Consider the following 15326-nt stretch of genomic DNA (forward strand, 5'->3'; position numbering starts at 1 on the left):
CATCATCATCATCGTCACCTACACCGCCATCATCATCACCGTCACCACCATCATCACTATCACTACAATCAATATCACCACCACAAACACCACCGCCACCATGATCACCACCACCAGCACTAACACATCATCATTATTTGCACTTTGTACCTATCTGCTATAGAAATGTTATTTTATTTCATCATTATCATCAGAATCACCATTACCATCGTGATCATGATTATCACTATCACCACCATCTTCATCATCACCACCACCACCATCATCATCACCACCATCACCGTCATCATTTGCGCTTAGTACCTTTCTAACAAAATGCATTATCATCATCACCACCACCACCATCATTATCATCACCACCACCAATGCAATCATCATTATCATCATCATCATCATCATCATCACCACCAACACAATCATCATTATCATCATCATCTTCATCGTCATCATCATCATCATCACAATCATCACCACCAACACAATCATCATCAAAATCAAAATCATCACCACCACAATCATCATCATCACAAACATCATCATCATCACCACCACCACCACAATAATATCATCATCACAATCATCTTCATCACCACCACCACAATCATCATCATCATCATAATCAACATCACCTCCATCGTCGTTTGCGCTTAGTACTTTTCTATTTTATCATCATCATCATCATCACCACCACCACCACAATCATCATCACCACCACTACCACCACCACCACCATCACCACCACAATCATCATTATCATCACCACATCATCATCACCACATCATCATCATCATCACCACATCATCATCCATCATCAATGTAATCATTATCCCCACTCTAATCACATTATGACCACAGGACTGGTGTCATCAATTACTAGTATTCATACATCTTGATATCTAGACGTCCATCTCATTATTCAAAAAATAAGAATATCATCTGTTCATTTTTTTCTTCAAAAATGTTATTAAAAATGACTTGTAGCACTCTCACTCAGTCATAAAAAAAATCAGGACACTAACAATGACGAAAAGGGCAAAATAATAATTAAAGTGAACAGATTGTTTTATTCCCTGTAAAAATCACAAACATGAACAAAACAAAGCTCAATTATTCAAACATGGAATACAACATCACAGTGGACCGCATAATTAAGTTGCACAACCTTTCAAGAAAAGTTTCAATAAATAAAGACAAAGAGAAAAGGAAATCATCACATATCCAATGGGTATAGGTTTTTACAACCCACACACGACTTTTAAATTACGTTAAGAAAAACACATCTATTTTTTCTTTTCTTATTAATGCCACATCCTGATATACTTTCATGAACAGGTATTAAGGGGGATTATTTATCCATCCTAAAATGGCACTTAAGACATAGGGATAAAAGATAACCTTACTTTTGGAATGTTGGGATGGTATCATAAAAAACCCAGTATCAGATGAATCTATATATATTTCATAAAAGGCGAAGGTGGCATGTTTAATACATCGTATAAATTAATGTTTGCTACCAATAAATATATATTGCCTCATGGAAGAGAATATGGTTTTGAATATATTACATATTTAAATACTTGCAAAAGACTGAAGATGGAATTCATGTTTGAATAAATAAAAGATGAATTTTATGTCCCATTATTATATGGATTCTGATAAATGAATATTGAGTCATCATGATGATTTTGTTTACTGAATCACTTAGGCTATGAAAGAGTTTACTTTACACACTTAGTTGCAATACAAATAATGTGTATAGATAAGACAAGCTATTTCAAATTACAAAGCACTTAACAATATTACAGATCAGAAAGGGCAACTTCTTTACAAATTACAACCTAAATTTTCAGAAAATAACCACAAGATGAAAGATTATGAAGAACTTACAAGAAACAACTTTTCCACATGAAAAAGGGCAAAAGCAAACATGCGAGTTTGTAACTCGGTCACTGGTTAACTATACTGAATTACGAAATAAACTGAAAAGGCATTACTTATCATTTTAACATATTTAAGGCTGACATTAACACAATGCAAAAGGCCAATTTCTATTTCAAAAGAAAATGTTTGTCACATTTGTATATTGGCATATAAAATTAATCAACAGTACTACAGATATCTTGACATGAATATCATGGATTTTTTTATTGTCTGCCCAGATTATAGACCAAGAAACTGCAGAATATCTGATGAACACTTCAACAACCTTATGCCAGTACTTATCTCTTTAAACACCATTCAATCTGACATAGCCACGCATTTTGAGTTAAAAACCACCATTCAGTTGTCTCATGCAGAGAGTCTTTTTTTGAGATGAAAACCCTGAAAAATCCCCTCAATTAAAAGGAAGGAAATAACCAAAAAATAAAACTTGAGTTGAAACTTCAAACATACTGCAATAATCAAACCATGCTCTCAAAATCAATGATGCGCCCCTCCCACAAACCATCAATTAAACATTCTATTCCTTTAGAGCCATAAAGGCATTAGTTATGTGTTCAAGCATGTGATTTAATGTCCTTCTGCTTCAAAATAAATTATCTAAATTTCAATGTTCTCATCAACTATTTTCTTGATGGAAAGCCTGTTATTTTCACTTCATGCAACTCCAAATGTACTTCAAATATCCAGGGACATATTTCATTTACTAACAATGCTGATTAGCATAAAACTTATCATATTTAGGAGATTCATCATCGATTTATTCACATATTATTTTTTACAAATTCAAAATATGTTCCATTTCCTTTAAAAAAAAATACATTATCAACTCTATGAAGAGTTGAGAACCATCTCAACATCACTCATTGCACAAAGTATTTGATAACATTGCTGTAACATATGACAATCATAAAAAACACACATTTCATCATTTCTTTTTACAAGTTGAAGACAAAAAGAAAACTTTGTATCTGTATTTACACGAAGGTGAGGTTCATTCATAATATCTGTGACAAAAATTTACAATGAGTATTCTTCTTTTAGATGGAACCTTCCATTCGATGTCAAAGGGGGTGATCATTAAAGCTCTAAAACGACAGCGTCTGCATCATTGAACACATGTAATATACTTTTTAAAAGAGGTTGAATAAACTGCATTGCAGACTGATAATTGTTATCTTACATGAATCTTGCAATATTAACCATGCCCTTGTCTCACACTTGTTAACTATATAGTACATAAAAATCACTATGTACACTCTTATATATCCTCTGTTTTATCTGAGAATGATGATGATGATGATGTGAAGCGATTATGTTACAGCTCACTCACACACACAAAAACGAGTGCATGGGACTACATGGAATGGAATGGCATTGAAATAATGAATATAAAACTTTTAAGGAGGGTGGTTGTTGTTCCAGTCAGTCAAAGATAATATCATACGATACGACTGGAAACCGCAGGCTTATACTTCATATCAATTATGAACATCACCGCGGATCCACTTTGCATCGCTTTTGCATGTTCATCAATACATAGGTAGCAGTGTCGCTGGGAATACGCTAATTTAAACGGTCTATTAAATAGACTCGATAAAGTCCTTCACATAGTCTAAAATATATATCCATGACCACCAAGGATTCAGTATGGCCGCCAGACGTCCTCTTTTCTCGAATCATCTACAGTAGGTAAGTGTCCGACGGTGGTGTTAATATTCATCTGTCCCATACCTTGTTGCATGGGTGATATGTTAGTTACAGGACTGTTGTTTCGATGCTGCTGCATCAGAGAGACCCCGCTATTCTGCATACCCATACTCTGTCCCATTGTCCTGGCCGTGTTCAGTTCGATCTGACTTTGAGGATGGCTGCCGTAGTTCAGAGCCACCGTCAGCGACATTTCAGCCGACGGGTGGGGAATTTGCGAGATGGTTTCCCCTCCGACGTCCCGCGGTCTGTGGTCCTGTTTGATCTCCTGCTTCTCGTCCGGTCTCGCCGACGGCAGCATGGGTATGTGGGAGCCGTCGTAGTAGGTTTGCGACGACGGCGATGACATGTACAGGTGGGGGTACAGGTGATACGGGGGCGAGTTTGGCAGGTAGGGTGGCGACGTCAGCGTGACGGGCGTTGTGGTGGAGCTGGAGAAGATATCTTGAGAGGACAAAGGAAACGGATTGGGTGTCATTGGCAAGATGGTGCGGGGTGAATCACCTCCGGATGATAGCACAGACATGGACGAAGGTGTGTAGGAGGTGGAGCTGACGGCTGGAGCGGATGGGTAAACAAACCGGGGATCCTGGACCTCACTGGCCCTGGTTATCGAGGTGGGGTAGATGCTGTCGGGCTTGGGGTATTGTTGGAGGGTTGAGTTCTGCTGACCTAGCAACGCAAGGTCTGATGGTTCAGTCTTGATCTGGGGTGTTAGTATTGAGGAATCTGACGGTTGCGCTACTGTTGTTGGGTAAGGGTTGTAGTAGGACCATGGCTTTGAAGCTTGGCCTTGGTGCTGGATGTTATCTGTAGTAAGAAAAATAAAAAGACAAGAAACGGAGGTCGGTTAATATCACTGATCAATATGAACTAGCAAAGAGTAAGCATGATTGCCTATCAAAACATACTTAAGTCTATTAAGCATTTTTCAGCATCTCACTGAACAAAACTTGTTATAAATGCCACATTAAGCTACCAAATATATATCTTGGCCCTCATGCTTCAAACACTCCTTCAATTAATAAAGCATACTTAAATGTCTATTAATATACTAATTAATTGTAATTAAATGCTCATTAGAAATGCACTTCAGAACCTGAAACTATTTTCCCAAGGTATCAGAGAGTCATGTTAATGACACTAATAGTTGGGATGAAGCTCATAGTCATGTTAACAGCTGATATTTCATGGTCCATGTCTCATACCCAACATGAGTCATTAGAGAGGTCAGCCAAAAGTTCAACTCTTATCCTCCCCCTTCTCTTCTTCTCTCCATGACTCTGTCACCCTCTCTCTCTCTTTCTGTCTTTTTCTCTGTCTCTACCTGTCTCTCTCTCTTTGTCTTTACTTTTCTACACACCCCTCTGTCTTTCGCTGCGTACCCCCTCTGTCACTCTTTCCCTCTTTGTGTCTTTCTCTCTCTCGCTTTCTTTTTCTCTCCCCTTCTCTGTGTTCTCTTTCTATCCCCCTTCTCTCTGAAACTCTGTTCCTCCTTCCTATCCCTTCTCTCTGAGTTTCTCTCTTTCTACCACCCCCTCCCCCTCCAAGACTCTGTCTTACCCCCTTCCTATCCCCCTCCCTCCTCTCTCTGTGATTCTCTCCTTCTACCCCCTCTCTCTATCTACTCTCTATCAACCCTTCTCTTTCAGTCTTTCTCCCTTTCTCTCTTATTCCTTCTCTCCCTCCTATTCTCCTCTGCCCATATTCCCTACTGCCAAAGCAAATGAATCATAGCTTGCAGTGTGAGTTGCTACGCAATCTCCTACACAATGTCCCCTTTGTAAGCAAATGGAAACAACATAGGCGTTCGTCAGTTCAATTGAAAGGTAATAATCCTGCATTATACTTATCAAGTGCTTTTTATCAAGTTGAGTTTCACATGCAATTGGACAAATACTTGTATGTATTAATCATCATGAAAACGCATGTATTTTCTTGTAACTCCACATATTGCATTCATCACCAAAAGAAATTAATTACATACAAGGATTATGGATTTCTCAAATATACCAAACACTTGTAATTACTCCACAACCCTCTATACTCTTGCACAGCATGGCAAGGACGTAGTCTACCTTCTGAGCAGAAATATGCAACCATTTGGAAATATTTCATAATACGGCAGGGACGTCAGCGCATGGTACCAATCTTATCCTGGATTGCTTTGAAATTAAAGCTTCCTTTATTGATTTTGCAATCATCGAAGAGTGAAAGAAAAGAGGAAAGGTCACACTATACACCAGTGCAGTGACGGGGTTTCCCCAACCTAAAGTTCCTTGTTGAAATAAAACAAAAATCATTCAAAACCATTGCCTTCCTGTTTTAGACATTTAGTTGAGAGAAGACAAAGGCCTACACAACCTCCACTCTGTTATCATTTATGATATACATGAGGGTGATTGAGTTTAGGTAAGGATATAGATGAAATTAATATATTTCCTAATCCTTTCACGAGCAAAGGTTATATGGATCAATTTTAATATATGTAGAAGAATTAATTTTGTTAATTGGTTTGTGTATTACCGTGTAACAAGGTTATATGGATCAATTCTAATGTATGTCGAAGAATTTATTTTGTTAATTGGTTTGTGTATTTTAGGTAATACAGTGCTTATGTTCAATAATGCAGTCTAACTCAAAGCTGAATGATCACATTAATCGTCCTTGTATGGGGGGGGGGGGGCAAGCACCTGCAAGCCCCTCCCCAAATCTGTATGCCAATATAATTTTTTTTAAAGTTCCACAACATACAAAAAATGAAGGAAATAGGGAAATTGAAAGGGAATATATTATGAATTTCTGAATATTAAGTTAAAATCTGTCACTAAATGAGATTTTAACTTTATAAAGGTCAAATCTTTTATCCTTATGAAAGTGAAAATTTTTCTTCATTTGGAATTTCCCAAACAAGAGTGGACGAAATGGTTTCCTGTCACTTTCACAAGAGCACGTCAACTGGAAATGATATCCTCATTACCCGCATCCTCCTCATATTGACCACCACTGAAAAATCATCACTTTTCACAGAATTAAAAAAAGAATGGAAACTCCTTTGAGAGTGTATTTCTGGAGGACTCGTGTTTGTAAATTGATTTCCAATTGTTAAAGGATTTTTTTTTTTAATGAAATAAATGTAGTTCTGTAACAGGGATGAATTTTCTTTGTAAATTTATGTAGGTCAGTATATTACTAATGGTCTATCATATTAGTAGTAATTGCTTTATTATAATACGCATGATGGTAGCATCGATTTGGTTCTGATTATATTCTCTTTGAACTTGAAGAATGAATGGATGTTGAACCCTTTGGCTGTGTGGATCTAAACGATATCTGTATTCTGAAGGCATATGGGAATGGACAATCCAGGAGTCATTGGGTTTAGATGATCATAGTGATGATCTAATCAGATACATTCATGTCACCCTCAGTTCAGGGAATCAATGACCCATCAACCTTTGCAGAGTTAAAGGGAAGCGTTTTCCTGAATACCCCTCTCACTACAATGTCTTCACTCCTTTCAAAAGGAAAGGACTCAAGAGTCTATTATCCTACCCATTTTCCTTCCTGTGTGCTATTGACCCTAGCATACCAGTGTCATGACTGCATGGTTTCTTGGAAAACTTACGGATTGCCTCATCGCCCTCTCACACACTCACTCAAACACCGAAATCCTTAGGATTCGATTACAATAGAACCCAGTGTGTGTGTGTGTGTGTATATAGTCACCCTGTGTGTGTCTAAGGACAACTGCTGCATGTGACAGCCAGTCATGCGTGGATTGCTCCATTATCACTCACATCCGGAGGGGAGCGGAAGGAAGCAGACCAGGTAGGAGCAAAAAAACAAGGCATTTAAAAAAGTCACGGGACTTCTTTCCAAGATAACTGTCTATATCCAAATTGATTGTCTGATGACCTTGAAGTGTAGATGCTGATGATACAATTAGAAAATCTGCACAAAAACACTTCCTATTACCCCATATTCAGTCACATGGAAGTCCCGTCAACTCGGCTTCCACCCACAAACGTGGAAGTGGTAGGACCCAACTGTCAATCAGCATGTAAATGAGGGGCTTCATGAATTATTCATGAGGTGCGTGAGTGACAGAACTGCTACCAGCTGGAAGTGCATTGTGTGGGAACAGTGCACTGCACTATAACGTTTAGATCCCAGTGCAGTGGCAACATGCTGGTAGAAAGAAAACTATATATTTTAATTTCCAAGGTGCTAGAATTGCTACTCATGTCATCTGCATCAAACATTTAATTGAATTGTACAAGTCGAACAGTGTTTCATGTTCTTAACGCTTTTGGAAGAAAATATCAACATAGAACATCTACCACCAATAACACATAACAGCAGTCACTTAATATGCTTATAACTCTTATTCTACTGTATTTCTTAATAGTTCAAACTTGCTTACACAGGGAATGTGAATACATTACCAAATCTTGCAGCAAAGAGGATTCAAGTCAATGACTGTGGACATATTGGTTTATCAGTGATTCATTAATGTAAATATACAGTTATCACTATCAGTAGGCCCTGCTCTTGATCATGAGCAAAGTGGGCTCTTGCTAACAATTCCCTGATTAAAGAGCTTGATGTAACATAGTCATTTATCAGTTATTATCAGTTACATACAATTCTTTTAATTGAATCCATTTAGGAGTGAAGAAGCTATTTATCATTAACAGCATTTAGGTTCCACTTGGTGTGAGTAGCCTTAATTGCCACAAAAGACTTCACAAACAATTGTGGTGGGAAAGTAAGACCAAAGTGTCATCTTTAATTTCCTACTTCATCCAGCCCCAAGAATCTAATAAGTAGGTCAGATCATAGTAGGTCCATGGTCAGACGGTCACCTCTCCACACACCACCCCTATATATATATATATATACCATCACCTTTAATGACCCTTCCCTTGGGACCAACCACCAGACACATCCCTTCCCCCAACCTTCAGGGTCACAGATCCTGTCTGGTTGGCCCACACAATTAACACAAGCCAAGGGACACCCACTACTTGTCCTCAGCCAGGACAAGGTCAAACCATGGACACACTCCTAGTCTACATCCATGGTCATACCAAGTTACCAGTCTGCTGTACAAAACCCCTCACTCGAGATAAAGGCCTGGATGCACAACCTACGATGACTTGTGTAATGAAGGCCCTCTGCTCTGGCCTGATCAATGAAACACCAAGTTTTATATGTGCTAGTCTTCTGTGTGAAGACCCACTTGTTGATCAATGTTTCAATCAGGGTCTGTGCCTGCAGACTACCAAGTTACCAACTCAGTCATTGCACAAAATCACAACCTATTCCCTCTAAATATTGACATTAATGGGTATTCATGATGCAAATGAAGATTACCATTCAAAAGTTTATTTTCCTTGCAACAAATAAATCACTTTATGATTGAGAAGTAAACTTTATATGGAAAAAAAAACCTTTGTAAATATCAGAAAAATAAGAAACTGTTGATTTTGAAATACATCCATCACATTTAAAACACTGAAATCAATATAAGATTTTCCATGACTAAATATGAGACTAATGTAAAAAAAAAAGAAAAAAAAAAAGAGAACTGATGCAATAAAAGAAGACAAAATGAAATTATTTGCTAATACCAGGCCTGGATAATACCGTGAAGAAATTGGACTTGCCTATTCGTCGGGACGGTAAAAGAATCGCTCTGTGAGAGAGAGAAATGTATTTCTTTAATTGTGTGTCACTGACCGGCTAAAATCAATGAAATCCCACCACAATCTTCAAGTAATATTGATTAGCCGTTTAGTACACACACTCATATGCCTTTCTCATTTTACCGACAGATTTCCCCAAACATCCTAATTCCATCATGATTTGGTCTGTTTAAACGAGCGATATATTTTGGCAATTTCATGGTTTTGCTCTGGACGATCGATCAGAGAATATTGGATCTTTGAAGTAGAAGAAGAAAAAAGCTCAATGGATATCTAAGAAAAGCAATGCATGAAGGTATCTTAACATTTCCATACAGTGATTTTGTTCTAGGTTGTTTTAACAAATAGTCATTAACTTCCATTAATGATCCTCTTCAACAGCAATTTTTAGTTTGTTATTTCACCGAATAAATCACAATAACATTAAAATCTGGACTAACAGTAACAGCCACGTACAAACCGAGGCTTGTATGTCGTCAAAATGTCTGTATTTGCAATTAAGGTAATTCAAATGTTTATTATCAGATCATAAATTCATGTACGAACAAAATGTATGCCTTAATATAGACTAGTGGTTTGACCACAATAACCTTATATTTCTTTGTTCATTTGGGAGCTAGGAGAGGAGTTTTGGCAAACTTGTTGACCATTATTTAAAAACAAACTCTAGTAATCAACAATTACAGGCCCTATATATTTATATAAAGTATGATACTTCTCTAAGACAACAAAAATTATGTTTGTCATCAACTATATAATTTCTCAAATCAAATTAGAAATACCTATTAGAGAATGCATGTCTTAATGCCATCAACAAGATCTGAACCTCACATTTCATTTCTAATAGTGTTGTAGGGGTGTTTTAAAATGTGGAATATCCAAACTGAACATCTATAAATGCAACACGAGCCGTAGGCCTATGTCAAAAAAGGCTTTTTAAAATCTAAAGTCCAACTATCGGGAAGTTTGGACATGACTTCACAACAAACTAATTAGTACGAAATGCTAAATTTGAGACGCAAAGGCACTCCAAACAGAAAATTGGGGGAAATGCCGTTGAAAACATTCAAGGAGGGTATATTGTGGCTGCAGCTATGTTTGTACTCTCCAGAAGATACGTTTAGAAACGTGTCGAGTTACACCGCATCAACACCACAGAAAGAGAAACAAGAGAACTAAACAACAGGAGGCATATCTCCTGGTATGAACCAACTATTCAAAGGTAAAGAGAAAGTGGGAATGCACTCTGAAGGCCTATACGGTCCCTCTCTAAGACTGAGATGAAACTTGAGTCACATAAGAAGACATTATGCAAGCCTCTTCTTTTCTATTCTTCCCTTTACTTCTGGAGCATTTTTGTAATGGTGGACGGCGGGTTCCAATTACTTTCCATTATGCATTCGATTGAATCACTCATTAAAGTTGGGGAGATATCCGATAGCCGATGTCTAGTTGGGAGACAGGTAAACAGCACTTGTGGGAAAAGAAAGAAAATAAGAACACTGATACCCAATACCAAGAGAAGATAGAGCTTCTCTCTCTTTTATTTCACTTAAATACCCCTCCCTAAATCCTCTACACAATCGAGCATCTCTCCTGTGGAGGGGGGGGGGGGGTTTTGAGGGTGATATATCATCAAATATTATAATCACTAGATTTGCATGCCTGACATATCGCCGGTTTGAAGCTACCATGATACAAACTCGTATACTCTGAGACAAGTTGTAATGCAATTCTCTACACATAAATCTGTCCTTATACCCACCACATACATGGAGCAAACCTGTTTACTCAAATTTAAATATAATAAGCTCACTTGGCTCATACACTTATAATAATTATAATAATAAATAACAATTAGAGCTGATTACAAATTAATTTTGTTTCGCTATTGAGCCGCAAAAAAATAATGTGGCAACTCATGAAACTTAGTGACCAGATGTGAAGCGGTTATCATCCCATCCTGATTATCTAGATAATTCAATATTTATTGTTCATCTGGAATAACACACACACAAAAATCTATGTTAATATGCTTATTTGCTTGATGTTTATTTTTTGGCTGGGTCTGTAAGCTAAAATTGATAATCTGCTATACTTCAGTGTTTTTTTTCATGTTCCTATAACAGTTTTTAGATACATCATACAAATCAACAATATTCTTCATAAAACCCTTTTAAATATAGGCAAATTTTTAAGAAGGTAATTGAGCTCTTCGTACAACTCTTTCAAATGCCACAACCCTGAAAAGAAATGAATCAATTTGGAAGTGGTTTTGTGGCATGCTGAGAAGCAACAAAACACTATTCAAATAATATCAAAGCTTAACAATTTAAATAAAAGAGAGGGATTTTTAATATCATCAGCACGGTGAGATGGATAATTGAGAGAAGCTAAACTTGTAATTGGTTGGAAGAGGCTCACCATAAAATGCCCATAAATCATGCAACAAAACAAAAGTTAGGCCCAGCAGCTGTACAATTCAGTTCTATATAATATCATTTACACGCACTAAAACAACAATGCACACATGCGCTTCCATGTACCTGCATATTCGAAGGAGTTTGTGGTGGTGATGTTATTTTTGTCTGATTGCGTGCCACAAGTAATTGAGCACCTCAGTACCATATCACACCAGAGATATGAAGATGAGATTGCAAAGATAACAATTAAAAAGAAAGATATTTTTCTTTCGACCAACAGTGTCTTTCTGTTCTTACATTCATCTCTATAATCAGTTACATAGAATACGAACTGATACTCCAACAACAAAACAGATTCTTTAATGTGATTTGGCAGTATTTCTTTGTCTATCTCTGTTAATCTCTATTTCTTTTTACGTCTTCATCTTTACTTCTGTCTCTGGCTCCACCCCTTCCCTTCCTTTCTCCTATCCCGTCCCGTCTCTTTCTGTATGTTTGTTTGTCTCTAACTCTATTCATGTCTTGCTCTGTCCGTTTTGTACTCTCTTTGTCTATTTCCCTTGCTCTCTCTTCCCCTTCAATGTTTTCTGCGGATGGGCTAGAAACCCATACTATCCTTCTGTTAATTCACCCTTGGTGAGAATCGAATCAGTACACCTGATCATCCTGCCAGCCACCCATTCGCCTATCAATCCCAAGAACTACCGGGTCGGATCCAAAGGGTTCATCCAGTCTAACAAAACATCAGTCAACGGGCACATTATTGCAAATGAAATGACGCAAATGGTTCATTAGCAAAGGGCTATCACAATGATGGGCGAGCAATTGAGTCTGACTTCCAGCAATTCTTTTTGCCATTCTCCCAGCCCACCCTCTGCCAAGGTTGCCTTCCAATGCAAGGTTAATCTATTAACCAGGGATGGTAGTATGAGTCGAAGGTTAAAGAACCCTTTTATGATGGCAGCAGCCCTTCTTGTGAAAGCATTTCTGTCATCGTCACCGTCCCCTGATCTTGACCTACAGTAGTCAAAGACAATCATCAAGCATTCCCGAAGGAACACCTCTCATTTAATACACCATTATCAAGGTGACAAATCCAAGGGTTGTTCTAATCACCTATCGTTTCACACTCCATAGATTCACATCCATCCATGGGGTCATGACCAACAAGGGTTTTATGGAAGCAGCAAGTCAGCATTCTTTCAGGCTTCAAAGGCATAGCTGATCCGAGCATACCATGGCTCGAACCCAAACGTATCAAGATTTCATATAGAATGAGGCTTGTCAAAGGATTAAACAGAACTATCGATGCCCCATCCCATTCTCCTTCATCATAAAACAAAACAAGCAGGTGCAAATTTGATACTACTACTAACTAAATTAAAAAAATAAAATAAATAAACATGGATGTTCCATGGCTCATGTCCACACACTTGCGATTCACAAGTTGTTAGGTTAGGATACCCAAATGGTGACTCGATGTATCAGTCTTATGCATAAATTTAAACCAGAACAACTCTGAGATGGCCGCATCTTCTTGTCAAGCTTCAACAATACTCACTGATCAAGACATAGACATTTGCCCACCAATGAGCAACAACCTTGACCCTGGATTTCAAGGGATTATACTGAAGTTCACTTCACATGAACAATACTACCTAAGCTGCGTGCAGGATGACCAAGAAACAACCGAAAGGTCCTCCCGCACTTTACTGAACAACATCATAAAAGATGGCAGAGGAGTTAATCACGCCTTTGAAAATAGTAATTAGTCATCTCTGAGGCAATTCATATGAATTAACGACTTATTTTGTCAAATATTTTGGTGACCTGGTAGATACTGGAACCATATTGTTTCGATGCAGAGCTTGTTGAAATTACAGTTTTGGTTTCCAAACATTTTAATGTAAAAAAAAGTACACACCTGAAACAATTAAAAGTGGGCAAGAATCCAATAGAAATGGCTTATTCAAAACTGCCAATGATCAGGGATACAATAAACATTGAAGTCATTTACTTCCTATAGGCCAATTGAGGTAAAATATACAACAGCAAAAAACCCTACCAAATCTAATCTATAGAAACCATAAAGGTTTAACTAATTAATCAGATTGTATTTGGGGTAACTCTTGCAACTTATAATAATATAAAGCAACTAAACATTTTTTTTGTTAAAATTTGTTTGGCGAGGTATGGAAAACAATATCCTTTCCTTGCCCACCAATTATAGCCTGTATTGTACAAACAATTAGCAATGTCAATCTTGATGTACACTAACAATGATATTTAAGTAAAAATCTGTAGAGCAACTATATCTGACAGTAAAAACAGGTAGAAATTGCATGTTCACAATCTTCATAATATTATGAACCACAAAAACACTTGGCAATATGAATTATTGATTATTGACACACATGGAGGCTCTCATAGGCCTAGGACTGGTAAAATTACCAGCTCACTATTAAGTATAATTTTTTTTTTACTCCCTTCATATCATCAATCAGCTCTCATTACTTCATTCAATTGAAAGTCACATGCTATAATGAGTAAAATATTATGAAATAAAACACATCCATGGCTTACTTCACAAATCAAGTATCATGTTATTATTACCCCACTTAAATTAAAATGCTCTTCAAAGATCATGCATTTTGCATAATAATTAAAAATATGTATACAGCTTATATCACCTTTATGACATCCCATGAATTCAAGTGCATTTCCGAAGTAAATTTACCAAAATGAATAACAAAACTTACAATTAATCAACCACAAGTTGAAAATCTACATTGTGCTACATAATCATTTTAATACTTCCTAAGAATTGTCAACAAAACAGATAAAACTGTCATTAAATTTAATGGCATTTCTTTATAATTAGGCTAATGAAATGTGATAACTTACAGGGAGGTTAAACAAGGCTACCGATAAAAGTACATGGGACTTGTAATGATATAACATGGTGAAATGATGTGTTCCTCCTCAACAAGTCAACTACACACCAAAGGCATACACATAGAACACTAATGTAAAGTGTTGCTTATAATCAATGAAAGAAGTGCCATTAATCATATCGTATCTTTCAGAACAAGAAAGGCATTAAATCATACTCTATCCGACAATTAACGGCCTTGTGCTTCTGAACAGATGATTATATGATATGGAGTTGAACTGAGCATATCACTGGCTTTAGCACCACGCTTCATTGCCTTTCCATGGTGAACGTTCTTTAATTGCTGCTTGCTTCTAGAAAGTAAAAAGGCAGGAGTCGAGTCAATGTACTATAATAATACCAAGCATGTACTTGCATCGAGAGAAGGAATCAGAGAAAGATGAAATCAAAGTATTTTGCACTTTAAAAAAAGTGCAATCATCAGATAACATGAGAAAGTGCTTGAAACAGTTAAGATTTTGCATGGAAATATATAGAATGCACTTTCTGGAGATACGTTTGAAGTCTGAAGCCGGCGATGATTTTGTTTTAATTGAGAGTGAAAGAAGGCTGAGCTGGACCCGGTTACATGAAACTTAGTGAATGACG

The 15326-nt window shown here is 37.1% G+C and overlaps 1 protein-coding gene across 1 annotated transcript; it reads right to left on the reverse strand.

The window, feature by feature from the left end:
• Positions 1-1044: 1044 nt before the first annotated feature.
• Positions 1045-4486, reverse strand: LOC129259455 (uncharacterized; the record flags this gene model as incomplete). The annotated part of the gene is made up of 1 exon (XM_064099013.1): positions 1045-4486. A coding segment is annotated over one exon (900 nt), but the record flags the coding sequence as incomplete, so codon positions are not given.
• Positions 4487-15326: the final 10840 nt, after the last annotated feature.

This window comes from Lytechinus pictus, chromosome 4, assembly GCF_037042905.1.
Source record: "Lytechinus pictus isolate F3 Inbred chromosome 4, Lp3.0, whole genome shotgun sequence".
NCBI lineage: Eukaryota > Metazoa > Echinodermata > Echinoidea > Temnopleuroida > Toxopneustidae > Lytechinus > Lytechinus pictus.